At 44.8% G+C, this 27,761-nt stretch overlaps 1 protein-coding gene across 4 annotated transcripts in view; it reads right to left on the minus strand.

Annotated features, from left to right (window-relative positions):
• dnah9 (dynein, axonemal, heavy chain 9) overlaps positions 1-27,761 on the minus strand; it is a 169,766-nt gene that overhangs the window by 121,467 nt on the left and 20,538 nt on the right. For all 4 annotated transcript variants that reach the window (XM_029831089.1, XM_029831015.1, XM_029831053.1 and 1 more), the window contains exons 15-30: positions 26,049-26,290; positions 25,779-25,914; positions 23,392-23,588; positions 14,844-15,100; positions 14,362-14,523; positions 13,507-13,729; positions 13,136-13,302; positions 11,123-11,266; positions 10,827-10,986; positions 10,398-10,553; positions 9,505-9,637; positions 8,998-9,275; positions 8,530-8,660; positions 8,322-8,448; positions 7,768-7,920; positions 306-431 (exon numbers count right to left, since the gene is read on the minus strand). In XM_029831089.1, coding sequence (XP_029686949.1) covers positions 306-431; positions 7,768-7,920; positions 8,322-8,448; positions 8,530-8,660; positions 8,998-9,275; positions 9,505-9,637; positions 10,398-10,553; positions 10,827-10,986; positions 11,123-11,266; positions 13,136-13,302; positions 13,507-13,729; positions 14,362-14,523; positions 14,844-15,100; positions 23,392-23,588; positions 25,779-25,914; positions 26,049-26,290 — 2,792 coding nt within the window. The remainder of the gene's footprint in view (positions 1-305; positions 432-7,767; positions 7,921-8,321; positions 8,449-8,529; positions 8,661-8,997; positions 9,276-9,504; positions 9,638-10,397; positions 10,554-10,826; positions 10,987-11,122; positions 11,267-13,135; positions 13,303-13,506; positions 13,730-14,361; positions 14,524-14,843; positions 15,101-23,391; positions 23,589-25,778; positions 25,915-26,048; positions 26,291-27,761) is intronic.

Below are 27,761 nucleotides of genomic sequence, written 5' to 3' on the forward strand. Positions count from 1 at the left end.
TAATTAAATCCTGAGAGAATTCCCCAAATATTTAAGTAGTGAGAACATTAGACTCTGTTTTTCAGATGTTTCATCATGTGTGAGTCCTTTAAAAAATTGGCAAACCCGATAACGTTGATTCAGTCATTTTTGTTGCAATTTCTGATCAAATTCATGCCCTTGTAAGCACTCACACTGAAGTGAGGCACTAAACTTTGCATTTTCATGAAAGAATGTCTGCAATACTGGCTCCATTCTCTGTAATGGCTGGGGATGAGACCGTCCCAGTGTTGCTAGTTAAATTCATAATAGCTGAGTCAGTTTACCTGAGCTGGATAGTCAAACAGCCACTGTTCCCTGGGTTTGTCTTCATAAGCTAGGACTGCCTCGGTCATCTCATCTCGCACTGTGGAGCGCATGGTGTCCAGAAGACGGGTCAACCACACCTCCACCTTACACACGTAAAAACACAACACACATAAAGATGAGCCTCAGAATACAAATGAAAAACAGGACTATATAGATCCTCTCCTGGGCTACCACCTTATTGTGGTGGAGGGGTTTGCGTGTCCCAATGACCCTAGGAGCTCCGTTGTCTGGGGCTTTACGCCCCTGGTAGGGCCACCCATGGCAAACAGGTCCTAGGTGAGGGACCAGTCAAAGCATAGCCCAGGACCCCCTAATGACAATTAACAACATTGGTTCTAAGTTTCCCTTGCCCGGATGCGGGTCACCAGGGCCCCCTCCTGGAGCCAGGCCTGGGGGCAGGGTACGTTGGCGTGCGCCTGGTGGCCGGACCTTTGCCCATGGAGTCCGGCCGGGCACAGCCCGAAGAGGCAACATGGCCTTCCCGTGGGCTCACCACCTGCAGGAGGGGCTAAGGAGGTCGGGTGCATTGTGTATTGGGTAGCGGCTAAAGGCAGAGACCTTGGCGGTCTGATCCCCGGCTGCAGAAACTGGCTCTAGGGACATGGAATGTCACCTCTCTAATGGGAAAGGAGCCTGAGCTGGTGCGTGAGGTTGAGAAGTTCCGACTGGATATAGTCGGCCTCACCTCGACGCATAGCAAGGGCTCTGGAACCAGTCTTCTCGAGAGGGGTTGGACTCTCTACCACTCTGGAGTTGCCAATGGTGAGAGGCAATGGGTAGGGGTGGCAATTCTCGTTGCTTCCCAGCTCAGTGGCTGTATATTGGAGTTTACTCCGGTGGATGAGAGGGTAGCCTTCCTTCGCCTTCGGGTGGGGGTACGGATCCTGACTGTTGTTTGTGCCTATGGCCCAAACAGCAGTTCAGCGTATCCACCCTTTTTGGAGTCCTTAGAGGGAGTGCTGGAGAGTGCTCCTTCTGGGGGCTCCCTCGTCCTCCTTGGTGACTTCAATGCTCACATTGGCAACGACAGTGAGACCTGGAGAGGTGTGATTGGGAAGAACGGCCCCCCTGATCTGAACCCAAGTGGTGTTTTGTTATTGGACTTCTGTGCTCGTCTCAGATTGTCCATAACAAACACCTTGTTGAGGCATAAAGGAGTCCACATGTGCACTTGGCACCAGGATGCCTTAGGCCACAGATCGATGATCGACTTTGTGGCCGTGTCATCAGATTTGTGGCCGCATGTTCTGGACACTTGGGTAAAGAGAGGGGCAGAGCTGTCAGCTGATCACCAACTGGTGGTGAGTTGGCTCCGATGGTGTGGAAGGATGCCAGACAGACCCGTATTGTGGGGGTCTGCTGGGAATGCCTGGCAGAGTCTCCTGTCAGAAGGAGCTTAAACTCACACCTCCAGAAGAGCTTTGACCATATGCCGGGGGAGGCGGGGGACATTGAGTCAGAGTGGACCATGTTCCGTGCCTCCATTGTTGAGGCGGCTGACCGGTGCTGTGGCCGCAAGGTGGTTGGTGCTTGTCGTGGTGGCAATGCCTGAACCCGCTGATGTCCACCAGCGGTGAGGGATGCCGTCAGGCTGAAGAAGGAGTCGTATCGGGCCTTACTGGTTTGTGGGACTCCTGAGGCCGGTTGCCGAGGCAAAGACCCAGGCATGGGAAAAGTTCGGTGAGGCCATCGAGAACGACTTCCGGACGGCTTCGAAAAGGTTCTGGACGGCTTCAAAAAGGTTCCGGACGGCTTCTAAAAAGGTTCTGGACCACCATCCGGCGTCTGAGGAAGGGGAAGCAGTGCACTGTCAACACTGTGTATAGTGGCGATGGTATGCTGCTGACCCCAATTCGGAATGTTGTGGATCGGTGGAAAGAATACTTCAAAGACCTCCTTAATTCCACCAACGCGCCTTCCAGTGAGGGAGAAGGGCATGGGGACCTGGGGACAGGCTCTTGGATCTCCGGGGCTGAAGTTGCCGAGGTAGTCAAAAAAGTCCTCGGTGGCAAGGCCCCGGGGGTGGATGAGATTCACCCAGAGTTTCTTAAGGCTCTGGATGTTGTAGGGCTGTTGTGGTTGACTTGACTCTGCAACATCGCAAGGACATCGGGGCGGTGCCGCTGGATTGGCAGACTGGGGTGGTAGTCCCTCTTTTTAAGAAGGGGGACCGGAGGGTGTGTTCCAACTATAGGGGGACACACTCCTCAGCCTCCCTGCTAAGGTCTATTCAGGGGTACTAGAGAGGAGGTTCCACCAGATAGTCGAACCTCGGATTCAGGAGGAGCAATGTGGTTTTCGTCCTGGGCGTGGAACGGTGGACCAGCCTACAACCTCAGCAGGGTCTTCGAGGTTGGGAATTTGCCCAACCAGTCCATATGTGTTTTGTGGACTTGGAGAAGGCATTCGACCGTGTCCCTCGGGGGGTCCTCCGAGAGTATGGGGTGTCGGGCCCCCTGATACAGGCCGTCCACTCCCTGTATGATCGGTGTCAGAGTTTGGTCCGCATTGCTGGCAGTAAGTCGAACTCATTTCCAGTGAGGGTTGGTCTTCGCCAGGGCTGCCCTTTGTCACCGATTCTGTTCATAACCTTTATGGACAGAATTTCTAGGTGCAGTCATGGTGTTGAGGGGGTCCGGTTTGGTGACCTCAAGATCGGGTCTCTGCTTTTTGCAGATGATGTGGTCCTGTTGGCATCATCGGCCCGTGACCTCCAACGATCACTGGATTGGTTCACCGCCGCGTGTGAAGCGGCTGGGATGAAAATCAGCACCTCCAAATCTGAGGCCATGGTTCTCAACCGGAAAAAGGTGGAGTGCCTTCTCCGGGTCAAGGAGGAGATCCTGCCCCAAGTGGAGGAGTTCAAGTACCTCGGGGTCTTTTTCACGTGTGAGGGAAGAATAGAGCAGGAGCTCGACAGGCGGATCGGTGTGGCGTCGGCAGTAATGCGGACTCTGCACCGGTCCGTTGTGGTGAAGAGAGAGCTGAGCCAAAAGGCGAAGCTCTCGATTTACCGGTCGATCGTCGTTTCTACCCTCACGAGCTTTGGGTAATGAACGAAAGAACAAGATCACGGGTACAAGCGGCCGAAATGAGCTTCCTCCATAGGGTGGCTGGGCTCTTCCTTAGAGATAGGATGAGAAGCTCTGCCATCCGGGAGGAGCTTGGAGTGGAGCCGCTGCTCCTACGCGTTGAGAGGAGCCAGATGAGGTGGCTTGGGCATCTAGTTAGGATGCCCCCTGGACGCCTCCTTGGTGAGGTGTTCAGGGCATGTCCCTCCAGTAGGAGGCCCCCGGGAAGACCCAGGACACGATGGAGAGACTATGTCTCTCGACTGGTGTGGGAACGCCTGGGGATCCCCCCGGACAAGCTGGAAGAAGTAGCTGGGGAGAGGGAAGTCTGGGCCTCTCTGCTTAGGCTGCTGCCCCCGCGACCCAACCCCGGATAAGCGGTAGAGGATGGATGGATGGATGGATGGATGGATGGATGGATGGATGGACGGACGGATGGACTATATAGATATGAGCATGAATGGGTTCCCTTATCAACAGACGCTAATGAGGTTATTAATAAGGGTAAAAGTAAAAAAAGGAGTCTGGCTAATATTATGGAATATAATGGAAAATGAATGAATTTGTAGACTTAGATTTTCAAAATCCTGGGCGGTAACAGAATTTCAATTTAATTTGTTGATATGATTATTGGACGGTGAAAATTATTGAGAATTGCCTTATATAGCTGTCAGATTCGTTTAGACACAAGGCATGTGTCATTTTTGCATTGAATTAAGATTAAGATTAAGATTAACTTTATTCATCCCCGTGGGGAAATTGAATTATAGTAGCAGCGTATGCAGAGTAAAGAGACAGAAAAAAATAAATACAGATAAGATTAGAATGTTATAAGCATATATACAGCATATATTATAAGCATATATATAATATATACATAATATAATATATACATATTATAAGCATATATACATAAATATAGAATAAATTAGAAATAAAATTACAACATGAACATTACACAGTTGTTGTTATTGGCTGGGTTTGGATGAGTTATATAGTCTGATGGCGGACGGCAGGAATGACTTCCTGTACCGTTCCTTGGAGCAGCGAGGCTGCAGGAGTCTGTTGCTGAAGCTGCTCCTCAGTTTGTCCACTGTGTTATGGAGGGGGTGGGAGGGACTGTCCATGATTGTCCGCAGTTTCAACACCATCCTGTCCCTCACCACCTCGTCCAAGTTATCAAGTCTACAGCCAACAACAGACCCTGCCTTTTTGATGAGTTTGTTGAGTCTGTTGGCATCCTTAGCTTTAATGCCTGCACCCCAGCACACTGCAGCAAAGAAGATGGTGCTAGCCATGACAGACTGGTAGAACATCTGGAGCATCCTGCTGCAAACACTGAAGGACCTGAGTCTCCTGAGGAAGTAGAGTCTGCTCATGGCCTTCTTGTAGACAGCATCGGTGTTTGTGGACCACTCCAGTTTATTGTCCAGCTGAACACCCAGGAACCTGTAAGATGGGACTAGTTCCACTTCTTTCCCACTAATGCAGACTGGGGAGGGTGGGGACTTGCTTTTTCTGAAATCCACCACCATCTCCTTCGTCTTGGTCACGTTGAGCTGCAGAAGGTTCTCCCTGCTCCACCTGACAAAACTCTCCACAAGGTCCCTGTATTCATCCTCCTGTCCATTCTCCACACACCCGACTATGACTGTGTCATCCGAGTACTTCTGGAGATGACATGTCTCAGAGTGGTACTGGAAGTCGGCTGTGTAGGTGGTGAACAGGAATGGGGAGAGCACAGTTCCTTGAGGAGCTCCTGTGTTGCTCATCAGGGGGTCAAACACACAGCTCCGCAGTCTCACAAACTGTGGCCGACCTGTCAGGTAGTCCTCGATCCAAGAAACAAGGGGAGCATCCATCTGCATCTTCTCCAACTTCGCCCTCAGCAGTCTTGGCTGGATGGTATTGAAGGCAGAAGAGAAGTCGAAGAACATGACCCGCACTGTGGTGTTTAGTCTGTCCAAGGAGGAGTAAGCCCTCTGCAGCAGGTATATCACTGCGTCATCAACCCCCACCTTGGGCTGATAGGCAAACTGCAGAGGGTCCTGAAAGGGGCTCACCAGAGGTCTGAGGTGTGACAGCACCAGCCGCTCCATGACCTTCATAATGTGGGAGGTCAGTGTTATTGGCCTGTAGTCACTCGGTGCCACAGGATGGGTCTTCTTTGGCACCGGGACCAGGCAGGATGTCTTCCAAAGCACTGGGATCCTCTGAAGATGAAGGCTCTGGTTGAACAGGTGCTGCAGTATTCCACACAGCTGCCTGGAGCAGTTCCTCAGCACTCGTGGGCTGATGCCGTCCGGTCCGGCAGCCTTTCTCTGGTTGAGCCTCTCCAGCTCTCTCTTCACCTGGCCAGACGTGAAGGACAGTCCTGTCGGGGGGATGGGTGACATGCTGGGATCCATGTAGGGTGTCAGCAGGGGGGAGGGGGAAGAAGTTGGCAGAGGTGTTAGGGGCTCTGGGAGGTGTGAAGGGGACCCATTGTTATCCAGAGGAATATTGGGACAGCTGGGGGAGGGGGAGCTAGAGTCAAACCTGTTGAAAAACTGGTTCAACTCATTAGCTTGGTCCACGTTCCCATCAGCTGAGCGTATTCCTTTCTTCTGGAAGCCAGTGATCGTCCTCATCCCACTCCAAACATCCCTGGTCTGGTTCCTCTCCAGTCTCTCCTCCAGCTTCTTCCTGTAGGCGTCCTTGCTCTCCTTCAGACTGCGTTTCAGTTCCTTCTGTACACTCCTGCGCTCAGCCGGGTCCCCAGCAGTGAAGGCCCTCTTCTTCTTATTCAAAAGGGCCTTCAGGTCACTTGTCACCCATGGTTTGTTGTTTGGGTAACAGCGTACTTTCTTGGTGGGGACGGAGTTCTCAGTGCAGAACTTGATGTAGTCGGAAACACAGTCTGTCAGTCCATCCAGGTCCTCACCATGTGGTTCACAGAGAGCAGACCAGTTGGTGGTCTCCAGGGCATCCCGCAGACAGTCCATGGCACCATCAGACCATTTCATAACAGTCCTCACAGTGACTGGTTGCTGCTGAACCACAGGTGTGTATGATGGGGAGAGCAGCACGAGATTGTGGTCAGACTTGCCTAGCGGAGGGAGTGCAGTGGAGGTGTATGCATTGGTGATATTAGCATACAGTAGATCCAAAGTCTTCCTGTCTCTCGTGCTGCACTGGACATACTGGTGGAATGTAGGGAGAGTGGACTTAAGGGAGGCATGATTGAAGTCACCTGTGATGAGGATAAAGGCTCCGGGATGTTTAGTCTGCAGGTCAGCTGTGACAGAGTGGATGACGTCACAGGCCGAGTCCGCTTTACCGGTCGGAGGAATATAAACGGTGATGGCGATGACGTTAGTAAACTCCCGTGGCAAATAGTATGGACGGAGTCCGAGAGCAATAAGTTCCACGTCGGGACTGCACACGCGTGAATATGCTCCGGGCTGCACCACCTGTTGCAAATGAACACAGCAAGTCCCCCTCCTTTCTTCTTACCGGCCGCGGTGGTGTCTCGGTCCGCTCGCAGTGGTGAAACCAGCGATCGTCACATTAGAGTCCGGTATCAGTCCATGGAGCCATGTCTCCGTGAAACACATGATACTGGCCTCTCTGTACTCCCGCTGGGTCCGTGTGAGCGCCTCCAGCTCGTCCATCTTATTTGCCAGGGACCTGACATTCCCCGTTATGACCACGGGGACGCAGGGTTTAAAACGTCGCCTCTTCATCCTCTGTTTAACTCCAGCCTTAGTCCCTCGTTGTTTCCTCCTCACCTCCTTAGGGATTTGGGGCTTCTCTCCGACCACGAAGGATGGTGGTCTTAGAGCCATCAGCTGGTCGCGTGTATAGACAATACCGCTCCGCTTCTCGGCACAGCTGATGGGGGCCGCGAATAACCCAAGCACCGCAAAACAGAGAAAAAAGTATTCGAGCCTCCAAAACATGGTGTCTGAATACTCCAGTTGAAAATGGAAAGAAAGAAAGAAAATCCAAATAGAAAAGAATGTAAACAAGTATAGAAAACACTACGAAAGTTTAACAAAGAACAATTAAGTTTAGGGAGCTGCTACTACTGGCTGCCGCCTGAGACAGCGCCATTTTGAGAATTTTTTTTTTTTGTGTCCCTACGCTAAATATTTACAGCAAGCTCAATTATGTGAGACATTACACAATCAAACTATTGATATTAATTAATTAGGTTGCTAGGATTTAATTTACAAATCCTTTTAGAACCATTTAAATTAAGATCTTTTTTTTATTTTTATAGTTGACCTCCAATTGGGGTCACTACGAGCTCAATCTGTACTCTAAAGAAGTGAATATGCCCCTTAAAGATCACAAGCTCACTTACCTGTCCGGTGCATTCACAGCAATGGCTAAATGGAACATACTCTTCCTCTTTGCTGTACATCCCCAGACCAGTCTTGGAAGGATTCCCCTCTTCGTCTGTCTCAAATCGCATCTCAGCTATGTTGTCAAATAGCTTTGACAAATGTTTCTGGACCTGAGAAAACAAACGGGCACTTTTAACGTGAGGGGGCTGGGGATGCACTGTGCAAACAAATAATGTTTCATTACTGTTTTTCAGAAGGATAGAACCCACATTTTGCAAAACCCTGCTAACTTCCTCTTAAAGAGATTTAGTGGCAAGTTGTGCATAACAGTGATTTCATTCAGTGAGGCGATGCATAGGAAAGCATCCTTATGATGGAGCTGGGAGAATTGCAAAACTGTGAGAGACAGCCCCCCTGAGTGGACGATGGGAATTCTGCAGAATCAGAGCTTCACTAATAAGTGGACAAATTGTACAATCAAGTAGCTGAAAAAACAAATCTGTAACATATTTTCAATTACTAAACAAACATATTTAAGCTATTAATGCCCAGTATAAATTAGCATAGCCACCTGCTGTGGGTTGGTTCCATTAGAAAGGATGTCCAAGAGATCAGCGGAAGAGACAAAGTAAAACCTGGGGAAAGCCAGACGCTTGGTGTCCAGATATTCTCTCAGAGCTTTTTCACACAGAGATAGCCTGCAGAAGAATACAAGGTATAGGAAATTTGTGCGAATCATACAAACTCTGTGAAAATGATGATGGCTGATAATGGCTCACCTGCTCTGGATGCCTTCCAGTTTACTAAACAGACCAGGTGTAATGGTGGATTCCACCACATTGGGGGTCTGATAAGCAGCATATGCGAGCACTTTGAAATCAGCATCAATCCCTTCGAAGCGTTTGGTGTCCTGCAAATTATTTTAGCAGAAATTCGCGTCAAAGTGTTACGTTTCCAGAAAGAGACAGAAAGGGGGTAAACGGGTTGAATAAGAGACATGTAAGTTTACATACAGCCATAACATTACAGTAGGAATAAAGACTGTTTAAATAACCTCTGAAACTGTGTTTTGACCAGTTCCAAAAATGAGAAGATAATTTAACAATGGTTAAAACAGTCTTTCATATTGATCAAAATCTTCCCATAAATAAGCAGGAACATTTTTAATTGCCTAGTGTTGACACGCGGTAACGTCACAACACCCACACAGTTGTAATCAGCTGTGCGCGATCAATTCAGTGCATCACCTCAGGCATCTGGGAGCGGATGTCCTCGGAGCCAATAAAAATGCTTTCCAGGTGGGTCCATGTACGCTGCACCTCGAACCAGATGGAAATGACAGTGTCGACCACAGATAGCCTGTTCTGCCATGAAGACACCTCATCCAGGAAGTGGGCCACATATTTGGATGATATGAGGTTCTGCAGCTGCACCTGGTTATCCTCCAGTATCTCCATCAGCTCCTCATCCATGCACAGCAGTGGCACCTGCGTCCGGTGGTGCAGCTCGTACTGAAACTGCCTCCCTGTGTGAAATCAATACCAGGAGTCATTATTGATGCCGCCAGAATGTAAAAAAGCAGAAGGGAAAGTTTAAAGTTGTTGAGTCCCCATATTTTATTTTAAATATATAGTAAACTGAATTATTTTCACAACGAGCAGATTACGAATGATGAAATGTTATACTAATATGGATGTTGGCTTTCAATCGGCCAATGAAAAAGGTTTCCATGACTTCCTGCCAGACTCCTTTACCTCTCCATGTTGAGTTGAGCTCAGAGAGGACTTTCTCCATCCCCATCTCTTTTACAGCCTTGTCCACAATCCCCTTCACGTCCTCTTCAAAGCAGTGAAGGTTCAGCTGCAGAAGGTCAGCCAGGGAAATCTCCTGCATAAAAAATAAAATAAAAATTTGGCCCTGCAATTTTTCTGATATTATCAGAAGAATTTAACTATAGAACATTGAGTGTGATTATAGGTTTTAGCTTAAGGCAAGTATGAGGTGGTCAAAACCAGCCATTAAAATCAAAACACATAGTGACTGGGTCACAGAAATACAACATAGTGACATTGATAAAGACCGTGGCCTAGTTTGCAATCCTGATTTCACATAAGCTGCCATACTTTGGAATTTTAAAGAATTCTAGTTCTCCACACACAATGGTCTATTAATTTTCTAAAGCGTATCACAAACAGGTGAAAATCAGCTCATTCCTGTCAATGATCTTTTTCAGAGAATCCATTTCTTATCCAGTTATAGAAGGAATGTTCAGAGAAGAAATAACTAAAGCAGAATGAATCCAAAATTATGGAAAAGAAACAGTTTGTCGAACTACCTGTTTGTCCAATCAGTTTATTAAATTAAAGCGCTATCCTGTGATTGTGTAAGAATATGATCCCTGCAACAGCTGCTGAATAATTTATCTAACTAAGCATGCAAAAGCAGCAGTTCCTTGTGGAGACATGGAACATGATTTTGCCCAGAATGATTCCATTCCCACTATTGATTTTTTTTTTTTTCATACTTGTTGGATTTATGTCATTGTTAAGGAACGTTAAAAATGTTCAGCAAGACTACTGACTCTGGACACAGGGACTACAAGTGTATTGCATGTATACATACAATATATCAGGAATAAAGCAGAAACCTTATCCATTGTGAAGTGAACACCAGTAGCAGCCATTAGCTGATGCCAGTGTCGGTCTCGTATGGCCGGATTTTGGAGCTCAGTTATGGCCCGCAGGGATGTGAGAAGGTTCCTTACTTTACTGTCCAAACCAGTAAAAGCTTCCCATGCTCTGACCTGACATAGAAACAGGCCAGGAATAAGTATAAAGACTTTTTCCACAGACATTTCAGTTTTTTAGTATTGTTGATATTTAATTTGGCACCTCTCAGAATTCCTAGAGCCTGAAACTCCATGGTGAAGTTAAAAAGTATGAAAGAGGGGCTTGCTGATTTTTTTCATGACAAACCACTTTTAAAATGAGGATTCCAGCAATCATGTCTGTAGCCACAGTATTGTCAAATGCAAATAGTCAGTCTAATTATATAGATTACTTCTCTCTTCACTCACCTCTTTATCCAGAACCTTTATGTCTTTAGCAAACTGTTTGCACTGCAGCTCCATGTCCTCCACATTAATCTCCCTCCAGGGAGTTGTGCTCCATGCAGCTATGCTGGATTCCACCATGGTGATCATGTCCCAGAGTTCCTTTAGCAGGACCACATCATGCCTTTGCCAAGGACAAAGTCACCAAAAAATGAATGAAAGCAGCACCATAACTTGGAACTCAATGCCTCATATAAAGGCTCCCCAGTTTCAAGTAGAGCACCATTTTGTATCTTCTCCCTCCTAGATTTAAACTTTACCTGCATTGCTGAAGCTGTTTGTACTCTGAGACAGTGACCTCGAACAGGCTGGCAGACTCCACCAGTGAAGCCATCACTGCCTCCCTCTCCTGGATTTGTTGGTGGAACTCATCCAACATCTGGTGGGGGCTCTTGCTGTCAAATCTGGGCCAAAACACCAGCATCACACACACACACACACACACACACACACATTTTGAACATACTCAGTGTAAATCAGACTGTGTTGAGGTAATAAAGAGCTGCAGTAAATGCCAAAGCTGACTTGGCTTCAACATAACAAGACCAGTCTCCAGCTCCAAATGCATGCAATTTCAATTAAAAGCGACTTCAGTCGCATTAATGGGAAAATAATCACCAATTACAAACATAACTAATCTGACAATTAGACATTATGATGAAGCATCTATAATATAACTATGAATTAATTATCATTATGATAAGATTCAATTAGACTTGTCAGATGTAAGTGCAACAAGACAAACCTCACTAAACTACTCACAACAGAATGAGAAAATGTAACAATTCTATGGTTTGAAAGAAAAATGTAGAAGAAAATAGAACATGTACATCTGTTTCACTGTATTCAAGATTCCAATATAGAATACACTGCATGGCAAAAACAAACAAACTTGGATTTAACGAAGCAAATAGGTAAGAGCCTCTTTGGAAAAGTCCTGCATGGGACGAAAAACACATCTTGTGGTCGTGGAAAAGATATTTTGAGAAGGATAGTGGAGAACCATCCACTCCAAGGAAGAAATGCGGTTGGAAAAAAATCCAGAATGATCGTGAATGACAATCACTTCAAATCATAGAAAAACAACAGTGGTAACAGAACTAAAGTAAGAGACAAACACATAATGCAAAGGGAACTCAAGATTGGGAATGAGCAGCTGTGTAGCCTGTTGGGGAGAAAATGATCAGTTTTCTTCCCGTGCTGTTGCCATCAGAGGAATGAGACGGAAGCTTCAGTTTACTTGCTGCAAGGGCAACCACACGTCTGCAGTGTGAGCTACAAGTGTGGGCCCTGGTGAGGTTTATTCTTATACTAGCACACGAACATGTAAGATTACAATAAGCATAAGTGTAAATGTCATATGATAAAGCGCAAGTGTCACATGATAAAACAAAGCATGATATATACAAAAAGGAACATATAAGGAAATGAGGGATGTGTCACAGGATGTTCAGGTTGTCCCCTGCTATCCCGAGGTGATAGAACATCAGCTAAAGTAGGTCACAGGGTTCTGCAAAGGAGTGATAATAAGTATATGAACAGTTTGAACCTAACATAGCCTTAAGAAAGCCACTAATTATTCAAACTAATCAAGGACAGCCTTCAATTTGCTTTAGAACATAAAGATGGGACTCCAGCAGTGGAAAGTCAAGTGGTCTGATGAGTCCAGATTTGTCCTACTCCAGAGTATGGGCGGATCAGGGTAAGAAGAGAGACAAATGAAGCTGCACCCATTCTTTTCTTCACTAACAGCATGGGTATATTCCAAGATGACAAAGCTAGAACAGGACTGAAATTAGGAAAGAGTGGTTCAGGGAGCATGAGACATCATTTTCACACATGGATTGGCCACCGCAGTCGAGACCTCAACCTTGAGAATCTTTGGGATTTGCTAGAGAAGACTTTGTATCATCAATACAAGATCTTGGTGAAAACTAAAGCAAAACTAGACAGAAGTAAATCTTATGACATTTCAGATGCATATCCAAACAATGCTATCTTGACTGCTTGCCGTAGTCAAAGCTAAAGGTGGTCCAACCAAATATTACAGTGTGTGACTTTTTTTTGGTGGTGAGTTTTTTATTTTTTGCCAGGCATTATGTTTATATTTCAAGAGAAATCACTGTAAATATTGAATGTTCAAGCTGTGTAAAGATTATTATTGGTATTGCCTTTAATGGGAATCTGTTAGATTTAAAATAAATATTTATATACAGCTCTGAAGCTATACATTAGAGGTGTTCGTGTAGAATTCCCTAGAAGATCATTTATACCTGAAGGGTCCGTGGTTGCGAAAATTCACCCTGAAGGTACACTGTTCAACATCGAACGCAGTGCACTTTCGGCGCAGACTGACCACTTCAGTCGCCTGCAGCGGTGCCACCTTCTGTTTGACTACTGCGGCCTGCTTCCGCACACTGTTCCATCTCTCTGGCAACTCCTGTGGAGTGACAGTCAGATAGAAAGTTAGATGTAGAAATAGGGAGATGAATGGAGAGAGGGAAACGTGAAGCAGACAGGAGTGAGCAGGAGAATAGAGAGAAGATGGGCAATTGTAAGACACAAAGAAAAAGTAATGAGTCTGTCTCAGCTGAGAGAAAATGGGCTGGGGAAAAGAATGTGATGTGGATGAACGGCAGTTTACCTCTAACTGCTTATAGACAACATCAGGCAGTTCCTGTTCGTACACCTTTAACAGGGCAATGGTGTGCTGCAGGGGCTCAAACATGGTGTCTGTGGCATTTTGTCTTTCCTTAACAGCCAGCAGGTGACCCATGACCTCTACCAGACTAGTATAATTTCCTTCCTCCACTGTCTGGCTCAGGCCAGCCTCTACCACGATGATAAACTTCTCCAGGTCTGAAAGACTGTAAAATACAGGGATCTCAAATTCAAGAAGAGACTGGCCACATTCACATCAGCCACAAAAGGATTGAATTTGTCCCAAAAAAACAAACAAATTAAATTTGTGGTGCTGTCTGAATGCATTCCCACTCTAATATGAGGTCCCTTATCAAATATTTCTGACTTATCATATAAATGCTCATGCATTCTGAATAGATTTTTTCCATTTAATTAAATTTTGGCTCTGCATGTGTATAGACCTACCGCCAACTGTTTTACTATTTTTAAATATATATATGTGTGTGTGTGTGTGTGTGTGTGTGTGTGTGTGAGAGAGAGCTCTGTTTGCAACATAGGGGTGGTTGGAGAAATATTGCAGTTAACCCATATGATGTGTGTTAAGTCTTGACACTATGAACAAGAATGGAATATAAATCCATCAACATCGTTGTCAAATACACCACACATTGGAGAATGTTATGTTTTCAACTCTTAATTGTGTGCAACCCTTTTTTTTTTAGATCGTGTGATATCAACTGCTGTTTTTTACAATCCTAAAATGGTATGTTAATTAGGACTGGTAAAACCAATACTGTATTTATCTCCAAAAAAAGTCAAGCAAGAGCTCCATTCAAGTCAAAATATGGTAATTTACCTTTTAGTTACATGGTTAATAAGGTGCTGTTTGAACATGAAGCTCCATTTCTTGATGATGTTGAGCAGAGCAATCTTCACAGCGTGACCATCTACCCTCAGCCATCCCAAGACAATATGGATAGGCTCCAGGCCCTGGACCTCATCATAGATTTTCTCATAGCTGCAGGGTAACATTAACAGTTTTCAAAAAAATAAAATAAAAAAGGACAAACATGCCTTTATATTCTGCGAGCAGTGGTAGCTCAGTCTGTAGGGGCCTGGGATGAGAAGTGGAGGGTTCTGGGATCAAGCCCAAGGCAGACAAAACTTGAAGGGTGTTCTGGTAGCAGGTGCCAGGACACTTTCAGAGCACTGCTGAGGTACCCTCGAGCAAGGCACTGCTATGAGCCAGCAACTCATTCAGGGATGTCCTGCCTTTGCCCTTGTGGGTGCCATCTCAAAAGGGACATACTGTAGCTGTCAAGAAAAACAAATACTCACTGATCCACCTGCTCCTTGAATTTGTCCAGAGTTGGCAGACTTTCAGACATACAATCATGACTGAAATCATCCATCTCTTGGCTGACGTGACCATTTAGTAGAAAATCCCGCATAAACTCCTTCCTGTCATCCACATACAGGTAGCTATAGCACTCCAGGAAGTTTCGAAACTGGCAGCATGATGCCATGGCATCTTTTACACGCCCCATGAGGAGCTGACGCATGTCAGCAAGATCTGCCATGTCCTCCATGTCGGCCTGTGTGCACATGTTGCATGTTGATGGGACAAGTTACATTTTGGAAAACTGAATGTAGCGCCTCTCTAGTGTATTTTACTATTTGAGAGGTGGCTAACCTGAGCTTTTTCTAAAATATGAAATAATGAATAAGGTTTCTGCAATGAACTTAAACCAAGGAATTCAAAGACCAACACTGTTTCAGTGGAAAATAAAAAATAAAAAATAAAAAAGATTTACCCAACAAATAGATTCAAGAACATTAACATTTGTAAACAGGCTTCATTCACATATTCAAAATATGCACAATAAACCGTTACTGTGGGGCCCCCAATAAAATAAAATAGCCGGCAATACGAAGTTAAGTTATCGTAGCAGGCCTGGTTGCAACTCAGGTACGTGGTAGGCTCCAACGACTGGCTACTTCACCTTACAGGCCAAAACAAAAGTGTAGCTGTGCCTCAGGTGTTACCTCAGGTGAGAAGAATAACTGCTGAAACAGGGGAAGGGAGGATCCAAAGGAAGGTAAGAAACTCCGGACTCAGATCACTCCACCGCGGACGACGATCCACCTCTGCTCGGCTCCACCAGGTTGCTAGCCGCTAGCTCGTTAGCCAAGTTCAGAGTTAGCAGCCACTTATTCAGCAGCTACGTGCACTGTCCTCTTCGTCCGTTTGTCATATCGAGTTCTCCACTCAACACTTACTTGAAAGTCACCACTCAGTCTTCAAAAAGAGTTCTGGTCGAACACTAGAATGACTAGAATGGCTATAATGACAAACTTCTATCACACTTGATCAACCTTCTTCGTTTTTTTTTTTTTCGCGCTCCTCTCTCTCTCCTTTCTCCGACTCTCCTCTTTTTTTCCCGCTGTCCCACTAACCTCACTCACACCTGTGCATTAGCTTTTCAACATAAAATACATTTTGTTCCACTTGTCTATTTCTTCTGTTTCCCCGGGACATTATAACATATACATTCACAGACAACGCATCAAACATGCAATATACATCTTGGAAAACACATATACTTCACAGAACTCACCCCCTACCGCTAAATCACTCCGTCATACTTTTAATCTGAAGTGGCCTTTTAATTACTAACTTATTTATCATGAACTGTTTCTTTTTAGCCCTAACTGCTATTTATTCCTTTATTTATTTTAACTGATGTCTTTGTTTTTTAACATGCCTGGTTTTACCCAGGGCTACACTCTCCCCCTTTTTAAATGTCTGAGTGTCCTCATCAGACACTAATAAACGTAACTAAGGAGACTTAAGAGTGTAACAACTCAGTCTGACTTGTGTTTTCCTATTTTAATGACTATTCCTCTGTGCACAATAGTCAATGGCTGATCTCTTGATTTACCAGGCTCGTCATAGGTAAGTCTAATAGTTGTCTTAGCCGTTCTCTTTGGTCTAAGTCTAGGCTCAGGTCTGATTACCACTCTTCTGTTCTGGTCCTCTTCTTGGTCAGACTCCGATCCAGTTTCGCTTGTCTCTTCCAATGTTATTCCTCGTTCACCCTCTTCATTCCTCTCACACTCAGGTTCGAGGTCAGGTTCCTGGTCATCCTCTTCAAGGTCAGAAATGTTGTCATTGACAGGTTCAGGTTCAATGTCCTTCTCCTTTTCTGTGTCATCGTCCAGTTCTGTTTCAGGATCAGGTTCCGTGTCCACTACTGACTTTGGGGTTATTGTCACTCTCGGGACAAAGTCCTTCCGATTGGCAGAATGGGTTATATAATACTCCATGTCAGAGGACGAATCAGAAAACTCCTGATACTCCTGAGTCTCAGGTCTTGCATCTCTTTGACTTTCCCTACGAGTGACTGCTCTGGTTTTAGGCCTAGCAGGGGGATCTTCAACCTGATCAGTGGATGGTACTCTCACATGTTGACCAATTGGCAGAAGGTGATCCCTGTGGATGGTCTTTGAGCCTGGTCTTCCATCCTCCCTCTTGACCTTGAACACAGGTAGGTTTGGCATTTTTCCGACGACAACATAGGGGGCAGGGTTCCACTTACTCTCAGCTTGTGCATACCTCTGAGGCCCAAGTTCCGGAGCAGAACTCTGTCACCAATGTCAAGTGTCCGAAATGTAACTCTGCAGTCATACAACCTCCGGTTTCTCTGATGTCTCTTGTCTGCGGCCTCGGAAGCTAACTTGTAGGCCTGCTTCAAGTCTTCCTTCAATTTTGCGACATAGCGGATGTGGCATGCAGTCTCAGTGCCATCTGGGGACGTCCCAAAGCATACATCTACAGGAAGCCTCGCTTCTCATCCGAACATCAGGTGGTATGGTGAGTACCCTGTGGCATCACACTTTGTGCTATTATATGCATGGACCAAATAAGGCACATGTTGACTCCATGAACGTTTCTTCTCTCTGCCCAGCGTACCCAGCATAGAGAGTAGCGTTCGATTGAAACGCTCCGGCTGAGGGTCTCCCTGAGGATGGTATGATGTGGTCCGCGACTTCCGTATCCCCATCAATGTCAATAATTCTCGGATCAATCTGCTCTCAAAATCCCTACCTTGATCCGAATGGATCCTTGAGGGCAGACCATAGTGCACAAAGTATTTTTCCATTAGGACCTTGGCCACCACTGGCGCCTTCTGGCTTCTTGTTGGAAAGGCCTGCGCGTACCTTGTAAAATGGTCCATGACGACCAACACATTGCTTATCCCTTTCAGGCTCCATGGAAAGAAAGTCCATGCACACTAGATCCATAGGCCCATGGCTAATGATCTGGTACAACGGAGCAGCTCTTTGTACTGGCGTCTTGTGAGTGACACACTCTCCGCAATTTTTAATATACTCCTCCACATCTAAAGACATTCTCGGCCAAAAGAATCTACTACGGAGCAGGTCAACTGTTCTCTCCTGCCCAAGATGCCCAAGGTCGTCATGCATGGCCCTCATGACCATCTCCCGGAACTCCTTTGGCAGAACCATCTGACCGACTGTCTCTCCAGAGGATCTTTTACTGTAACGGTACAGCAGTCCATCTTTCATGGAAAGCTTTCTAGCCTCTCGCTTCAACCTTGTCACCTCTGGGCTTAGGTTTGCTTCACTTGGCCAGCATCCGGTTTTAAGAGCCTTGATGGCAGGTCCAGTGACCTCATCTTTCTCTTGAGCACTCCTGAGGCTCGCCTTACTCAGGAGTTCAAGTGACTTTAACTCCATGTGTGTTGGACAAGCATAAACATCAGGAACACAGTGGGAAGATGCGCCAAGTTGGGCAACATAAACAGGTGTATGGCGGTCAGTCTCTGGGACGCAGACTTTCTGACAGATTGTCTTAACCCCAGACGGAGGTATAGTCACCCAACCATCACCATCCGCACCTAGCATGTTTCGTGACAACAGGTCAGCATCAATGTTATGGCGGCCAGGGCGATATTGAACGTCAAACTCATATGTCGATAGAGCAGCTAGCCAGCGATGGCCGACTGCATTGAGCTTGGCTGTGCTCAAAACGTACGTTAACGGATTGTTATCAGTACGCACAGTAAATCTTGCCCCGTAAAGGTAGTCATGGAATTTGTCAACCACTGCCCACTTCAACGACAAAAATTCCAACTGATGAATGGGATAATTTGTCTCTGCAGAACTCAGTTTACGACTCGCAAACGCAACTGGTCTCAGACCTTCAGGGGATTCTTGGTTTAATACAGCACCGAGACCCTTCAAGCTCGCATCCACATGGAGGATGTATGGCATTTGTGGATCAGCGAATGCCAGGACAGGGGCATGGGTCAAACAGTGGATGATCTGGTGGAATGCATCTGTGCAAGATTTGTCCCACCTATCTCCAAAGGGCTCTGATTCTTTTAGGTAGACTTTGTCTACATCGGGGGCACGCTTGATTCTTTTTTGAGGTGGAGCATAGCCCTTGGTGAGTTCAGTCAGCGGCCTAACAATGGCAGAATAGTTCTGTATAAATCTGCGGTAGTAGCCGCAAAAGCCAAGGAAAGACTGTAGCGTCTTCAGGTTTGTTGGCTTAGGCCAGGAGGTAACAGCCTCGATCTTGTCTGGATCGGGAGCAACACCTTCGGCAGACACAATATGCCCTAGGTACTTGACCCTTGGCAAGCAGATCTGACACTTATCCACCGAAAGCTTCAACCCAACTTCTCCAAGGCAATCCAAGACCTTGAGCAGTCTCTCTTCGTGTTCCTCAAGCGTCCTTCCAAACACAATCAGGTCGTCAAGGTACACCAACACTTGCAAGAGGTTCATGTCCCCTACCGCTTTCTCCGTCAACCTCTGAAAGGTTGCTGGAGCTCCCGTAATGCCCTGCGGCATGCGGTCAAACTGGTAAAACCCTAACCCTAACCCTTTTTTCTTTGTCCTCTTCGGACATAGCTATCTGGTAATAGCCTGAACGCAAATCCAAAACAGAGAACCACTGACTCCCTGTGAGGGCATTCAGTGTATCCTCAATGCAAGGTGTTGTATATTGGTCAGGTACGGTTCGACTATTCAACAGCCGGTAATCTATGCACATCCTAATAGCGCCAGTCTTTTTTCAGACTACAACTATTGGGGAGGCATAGGGGCTTCGTGACTCAGTTATGATCCCTGCTTGAAGCAACTCTTGTAAATGCTTTCGAACATCTTCGATGTCCGCAGGGGCCAGTCGGCGGGATCGTTGACGAAAGGCCGTGAATCAGTGAGCCGGATTTTGTGCTCCACACCTTTGGCCAAACCCATGTCCCACTCATGCATGGAGAACACATGAGACTTTTGAGCCGGTTTCTTTCGTAGTCTGTCTTTCCATTGTTCGGAAATGGGAGAATCTCCAAAGTTAACAACACTCTCATCAAATTCTGAGTGGGCAGCCTCTTTGGGGGGAATGGTAGTGACAGAATCAACGTAATACATACCACCAATCACTGCCCCCTCAGGTATGGATGTTTCTCTGGAGGACTCATTCTTGACTAGTACTCTCAGGCTGTTGACATGGGCATAACCATGGGAAGGAGAAAAACGTCAGCAGGTAAGGCAGCTGTTGGGGCTGAACCTACCATCAGTATTTCTTGTTCAACAGGTTTGTTCAACTCCACTTTACAAAGCACCTGAGTGTCACCATCAGGGGATAAGATCAAAGTGCCTGGACCCATCCACCTGACCCGGCCAGCCTCATCATCACTTGTGGGAAAAACCATCCCCTTGAGGGCAGGCTGACCCTCTTGGACATTAACTCAAAACCCAAGTGTTTTTGTGACATCAATACCTTCCACAATGCATTGGTTCACCAAGCGTCTGACATGGCTAGCGTTGGTGCCCACCACCACAGATGCCTCGTCCGATGTCCTTGGGCTGGGGCAAATGAGTGCAAGGACAGTGACAGTCTGGCTTGTCCCCAGCACCTCTGCTGGATACTCTAAATCAACCACCACATATCCACGGTAGGGGTAGCTAACTCCAGACTCACTCAAACCCCACAGTGAAAGACCGGACACCGGCTGAATAGGGATATCCGATAGGTGTTTCTGATACCAGGGCTCAAATATGATTGTCACTTGTGAGCTGCTATCTAACAGAGCAGTGCAGGGTTGCTCATTAACTTTCAATGACACCAGGCTAGGTGGACCCACCAATCCATCAGGAAAACCTGCTTGGTCTGACATGTCAGCAGCGCTTTCCTCCACTGAAGTGTTAACCCTACTAACTGTGGCATCAGTTGATGACTTATCAGTTTTTGACAACTTCAAAGCCTGAATAAGTCTCTTGATAACTTTAGCCTGGTTTTCTGGGTTCCGGCACCTACCCGCATAATGTCCATTTTCTCCACATCAATAGCAGAAATGTTCATCTGGGACTTTAAAGGATCTTTGTGGAGAGCCGGCAACTGGCTTCAAGGCGTTAATGGCTGAAACAGAGGCTCGAGGTTCAGCCACTTTATTATTGAATTTCTGCTGTAGATGCTTTAACTGTTTTTTTAAAGCTGCTACTTCACTATCAGAACTGCAATCACTGGTTGTGGAGTTTGGCAAAGCTTTCTCGTGGCTAGCTGGCACTTCTTGAGCTGTTTTGGAAACAACAGCAGCAACTAATGACTTGAGTTCTTTGATTTCAGACCTCAAATTTTGAATTTCAACTTGCTTTGCCTCAACATTTTGTTTGTTCGCACCATGCACAACAGGCTCTATCTGCATAACCAGGGGAAATACCACCTCTCTGCACGACCCTACCCAACGACTGCTCTAGCCGTCTAAGGAAATCAGAGAGCTTCTCTCCTGATTGTTGCTGCAACAAACGAAAAGCAAAATATAACTCTTCCCCTGATTCTGCGGTCCCAAATGCGTGTTCAAGTGCCTCCAAACAGTCCTCAGGGCACACATCAGGATTGCTGGCTCGTGCAGATTTTACAATGTCAAGAGCAGGACCTCTAAGACTTTCCATCGTTCTCCGCCTCTTTTCTTTCAGTGAGCAGTCGCACTCTTCCACTATGAGCCGTGCTTGACCCAGCCAGTGATCAAACTGTTCTTCTCCAGCTGGGGTGGGAGATATGGCAGAGAAAACCCGTAGGCGGCGATAGCTTCCATGTTCACTGGATGACTTGGATGTTTTGTCCAGCAAATTGCTCACTGCTCGCAGTATAGCCTCGGTTGACTTGGCTGCAGTATAGCCTCGGTTGACTTGGCTGCAGCGTCTTCTGCAGGGAACAATGTGCTGAGGTTTTCCACGGGCTGAGCTTCAGCTGGTGACCGCCCAAACACAGGTGCTTTTGGATCTGTGGTAATAACGGGCCATGGCCCCCCACCCTGAGTAGGAAACACTTCAGGGGGAACTATGTCACCTTTCACCTCTTCCTTGCATTCACATAAAACATGGTACTTGTTGTGTTGCAGGTTGAAAATCCGACCTCTGACGCGCACACGTCCCAAACACTTCACTGAGTGCATCGTCTCTTCAATGGTGTCCGTGGATACATCTTCTTGAGTGATAATCATGACCACATGAGCCTCATCTAATGTCTCTCCACGGCACCATCCCTTTAGCTCTGATACTCAGCTTGAGTTCCCATTTTAACTTTAGTTAGCACAATTTACTTAAAAAATGCTAATTTTCCTTGAACACATACAAAAACCCAACCCACAGTAGAATAACACAGTAAAATTACAAAAATCCCAGCGGTGCCTCCATTTTGTGTAGCGCCTCTCTAGTGTATTTTACTATTTGAGAGGTGGCTAACCTGAGCTCTTTCTAAAATATGAAATAATGAATAAGGTTTCTGCAATGAACTTAAACCAAGGAATTCAAAGACCAACACTGTTTCAGTGGAAAATAAAAAATAAAAAAGATTTACCCAACAAATAGATTCAAGAACATTAACATTGGTAAACATGCTTCATTCACGTATTCAAAATATGCACAATAAACCGTTACTGTGGGGCCCCCAATAAAATAAAATAGCTGGCAATACTTAAGTTATCGTAGCAGGCCTGGTTGCAACTCGGGTACGTGGTAGGCTCCAACGACTGGCTACTTCACCTTACAGGCCAAAACAAAAGTGTAGCTGTGCCTCAGGTGTTACCTCGGGTGAGAAGAATAACTGCTGAAACAGGGGAAGGGAGGATCCAAAGGAAGGTAAGAAACTCCAGACTCAGATCACTCCACCGCGGACGACGATCCACCTCTGCTCGGCTCCACCAGGTTGCTAGCCGCTAGCTCGTTAGCCAAGTTCAGAGTTAGCAGCCACTTATTCAGCAGCTACGTGCACTGTCCTCTTCGTCCGTTTGTCGTATCGAGTTCTCCACTCAACACTTACTTGAAAGTCACCACTCAGTCTTCAAAAAGAGTTCTGGTCGAACACTAGAATGACTAGAATGGCTATAATGACGAACTTCTATCACACTTGATCAACCTTCTTCGTTTTTTTTTCGCGCTCCTCTCTCTCTCCTTTCTCCGACTCTCCACTTTTTTTCCCGCTGTCCCGCTCACCTCCCTCACACCTGTGCATTAGCTTTTCAACATAAAATACATTTTGTTCCACTTGTCTATTTTTTCTGTTTCCCCGGGACATTATAACATATACATTCACAGACAACGCATCAAACATGCAATATACATCTTGGAAAACACATATACTACACAGAACTCACCCCCTACCGCTAAATCACTCCGTCATACTTTTAATCTGAAGTGGCCTTTTAATTACTAACTTATTTATCACGAACTGTTTCTTTTTAGCCCTAACTGCTATTTATTCCTTTATTTATTTTAACTGATGTCTTTGTTTTTTAACATGCCTGGTTTTACCCAGGGCTACATGAAAATATAAACAATAAGCAAAAATCACCTGATAGTGAGGGAAAGTGCTGTGCTGGGCGACACGTGGTACAAGGGAAGAAATTCTGAAGACGTCATTGATGAGTGTCTCCACAAGCTCGAAGAAACTGTCTCCTGCTCCAAAGTCCAGAGGTGGTGTAAAGACCAGATGAGGAACCTTGAGATCCAGCTGAGCCTCAAACAGAGGTGCCACAAATGGTCTCTGATCTAGATGAAAGAAAATTAATATTTAGATGTAGCCGACAGTTTTTTCACCAAAACCAAATTAAATCCTGCATAAATGCATGAATCCTTTCATGCATGAAGAAAAGAAATTAAATTTTACTAACATACTGTATCCAGACCATGACTGTACAATTTGCAAACCTGTTTTTACTTCCCTGCTCCAGTCACAAAAGCTGCTAAAGCGGCTTTTATTTTCTTTTAAATTTTCATTTTTCTAATTTTCCAATATGTCCGTTGAGAGCTACAGGAAGACAGGAGCTGTTCCTTTTAGCCTCTTGGTTGCATAAGAGGCATCAAGCTTATTAACATAAAAAGGTGAATTCTATTTATTCACAAGGTAATTGCATAGATCAGATGCATGGGAGGTTAGAAAAAAGCAAAGGAGTTAGGGCTTGCATGAATCACTCAGTACCTTTCTCACGTGACATTATAGATTTCTGTCCCTCCCCCGCAATTTCAATAAGAGAAAAAAAAATGACTGCTTAACTATGTGATGTTCAACATACTCTCAGAATGATGCTTTAATATTGACACTAAATTTAAGTTTCAAAAACACTCGTTTTTTGAAATGTCATTTTCAAAAACATGATGTGTTCAAAAACATATCAAATCCCACATTGAAAACAATAAAAAAAAGACAATAAAAAGATTGCTAATGTCAGAGTCATTCTTAATCCAATGTCTACTGTCTACTGCACTCACTACAGAGCATTTTCAATCATTAAAGGCTGACTGCACAAACAAAGGGATGGAGGGGAAATCTGAGAAAATTGAAATTAAAGGACATGTAGAGAGATAGAGGACAACACTGCCTGGCAACAAGCCTGCCTGTCTTAAACCACATATAACCTCATATAAACAGCTTGTCAAGACTCCTGCTAGCGAGTATGTCAATATTTATTTCCTGTCTCCAGCCAAAATAGGAGATCAGAATATCAATCCCCTGAAGACATGTTGTTGACAAGCTGTCCAACCCAGCACTGGCACAGAAAGGATGTTAAGGGGCTAAGTTAAGGACATGTGACACTCTACTTATGATTTGGGATGTGTATGTAGCTTTTCATATCTCAACTTTATTATTAGTTTGTTCATCATCCAAGAAGACTTGAAATTGTTCAAAGGTCTTTACAAGCAGAATAGAGGGCCTGATTTACTAAATGTTTGTGTGTACTGCAAAACAGCACCTACTGTCCATTTAGCATCTTGGCCCTAATGAATATGGAATATAGGGCATTTCTGCCCAGGTGAGCAAAATACTGGGATGACAAAATGCAAATAAGAAATATGTATATGCAGTTGGATTGACTGAAGTATTTGCGGGTGTTGTGATTGCATTTAAATATAGTACATTGGAAGGGAACATGAGAATATCTTGTTGCACAATCATATTTTCAACAGGAGACACAGAAACAATGAAGGCAAACACCAAAGGCAGATTTTTCTCATCCATGTCAGTAACCAGCTCATCTTGGAGCTGGAGGTTTGCTCTCAGATGTGTTAAATACAAAGATACTAAGAATGGGCAGGTAGATAAAACTGTTTTAAGCTTCCCAAAAGTAATCAGACTGTATACATTTATTAACCAGCTGCTCGGTCTGTGTAGAAATGGCCCGAGGGATTTTTATTTTGTTCTGCTGGAGCACATGGACCTTAATGAACACTGCTTGCAAATAGCCTGTGCAAATAGCCTGTGATCTAGAGCTGCAGACTGTTTCATTTTTGTTTTTTGTAATTCCAGCAACATATTCTTAAGAGAGTTTGTCAGTCGGACATCTTATTAAATCATGCCCTTAGTTTATTGAGTAAATTTGCACAGAAGCTGCAGAAAAATTCTGTTACATTGTAGGTATTCTTGACTCCCAATTGTGGTAAAATGTGTTTTAACTCAAGATGATGTAAATTCAAGACCACAACATGACAGATAAAATAAAATGCAGTAAACTAATATTTATCTGAGCCTCCTATAAAGCCAATAAATTAGTGCCGTTGAGATGATTCCCTTTAATTTAGAAATGTGTTGGATGACAATGTGAGAAGGAGCAGAAGGATTTAGAATTTTGGAGGTTTGGAGATGATGGGTGTAGGGGAGTGTCTTCAGACATACTGAGGACAACTGTAACCTTTGCAGGGATCGTAATCTAAAGCTGAATATTCTCATCATCAGCACCTTACCAGTATTATTCAGGAAGAACCGAAGTGAGCACTCAATGCTGTTGAAGAGTCCATCGATGACCATATCATCAATATACTCTACGTAGGCCTTCCACTCCTCTGAGTCATGCTCGGCTCTGAAGAGCTGCAGGTTTTGCTAAGACACGAAAAGATATCACACTCACATTTGAAAATTACTGTGGGATTTTCAAAGTAAACCAAGCACCTCTTAATGCATGATAACAAAAGTTAGCGTTATTAAGTGTGCAGAACCAAATCTTTCTTACCCACCTTAAGGAGGACGTGTATCTTCTCCCCAGAGGAGCAGATCACACCATAAAACTTGTTCAGTCTCTCAGCCCTGTCCTCTAGGCTCAGCAGTGCATCTTTTCTGCCATCCTTCCTCTCAAACACCGGCGTCACCCAGGACCTCATGTAGCTCTGCATCTCCTCGACATTGTCTTTGGTTCTCTGAAGTCGACTCTCCAGGTCACTTACTGAGTCTCTCACCTCCTGGATGTATGGCCAAATATCTGGAACACCATTGTGATCAAAAACAATTTACATAGTGGGATTAGTGGGAAATCTGTTGCCATGGAAGTGGTATTCTGTGACATTGACCATGCAAAGTATAGTTTGACACAATCAGAAGTAAAAAAGTAAAAAAAGCTTAAATGCTTTTTTCTTACTGTACGTCATTTAGGTCAAAAGGGTCTGTTAACTCTGGTTTGATTCATTGGGTTTAATTGCTGTCACATTTATGTTTCAGGTGATACATTTAAAAATGCAAAACAGACTTTACTGCCTGAATAACTGCTTGGTGCTGAGAACAGGTCTTAATACTTGACAAAGTGTTAGTCTGCGCTGGTGTTTGATTTGCATTTCAGAGTATCTTGCCAGAGTAAATCATTGTCACAAAATCAATGACAGTCTGCAGTTACAGTAGACAGAACCAGCCTCCATCTGCAGCAGAGGCATTTTAACAAAACGGAATATCAGAAAGACAGATTAAAAAAACCTAGACTTGGTGAAATTTCAAATAATTATTGGATAACTGGAGCATTTGAGTTTTATATCCATCATAAAATGAATTGTCTCTATAGTATGATCTGTTGTGCTACATTAAGGTAAAAATAATTCCCCACTCAAGTGTTATCAGAGCAAAATGATAAAGTGTGACAACTGATGCACTGCAAAGACAGGGTAGATTGTCTCTACATACAAACCAAATAAATCTACAACATGGAGAAACTTTCCCCTTATTCCAAACTGAACTGCCATTTGCTCTCGATTCCTGCTGAGGAAACATAAAAATTCCTATGCATCATTTTCATCATTCTTATACTCCTGCTAGGCTCATCAGTGTGAGTGAGGAGCCTAAGAACATGCTTTTTTTATGGATTAAACACCATCCACTTCATTTATTCACGACAGACATTCATTACAAGTTTCTGTATTCATGGCTACACGTGTCTCTGTCCTAGAACTGGCAAGGATGGATGGAAACACCACGGAGCAGAGCTGAGGAGGAGAAAAAGTGTTCCTGGTTCAAGTGTGAGTTCAAAACCTTCCAGAACCTTTCAGATATAAATGTAATCTGAGGTCAAACTTTCTGAAAGTGTTTTCAGCAGGAGATTTTATTAAAGCTTTTAAGAGGGACCAAATAGGGTAAATAAATCTCATTCTGGGAGTGAAATTACCAACAATGGGCTTGATATCTCTGATAGAAAAACTGGGTAATGTGCATGCCAAAAGGTCTGCTGAATGTTATGCTGATTTGTTCCAACTCTACAACTGATATTGATTTTTATTAGTTGAATAAATAAAGGTAAGGTCTGAAATATATTTGCTTTGTGTACTGACCACAGCATTGTATAGGTTAAAATTTGATGGTCAAGTCTGTTAAAAACATAAAGATGTCCAATATAGTAAAAAATAAATAAATAAATGTTGAGTTTGGGGCGCGGTAGCGGAGCAGCGCACCTGTGTAAATGGGAGCGTGGT

This window comes from Takifugu rubripes, chromosome 1, assembly GCF_901000725.2.
Source record: "Takifugu rubripes chromosome 1, fTakRub1.2, whole genome shotgun sequence".
NCBI classification, from domain to species: Eukaryota; Metazoa; Chordata; class Actinopteri; order Tetraodontiformes; family Tetraodontidae; genus Takifugu; species Takifugu rubripes.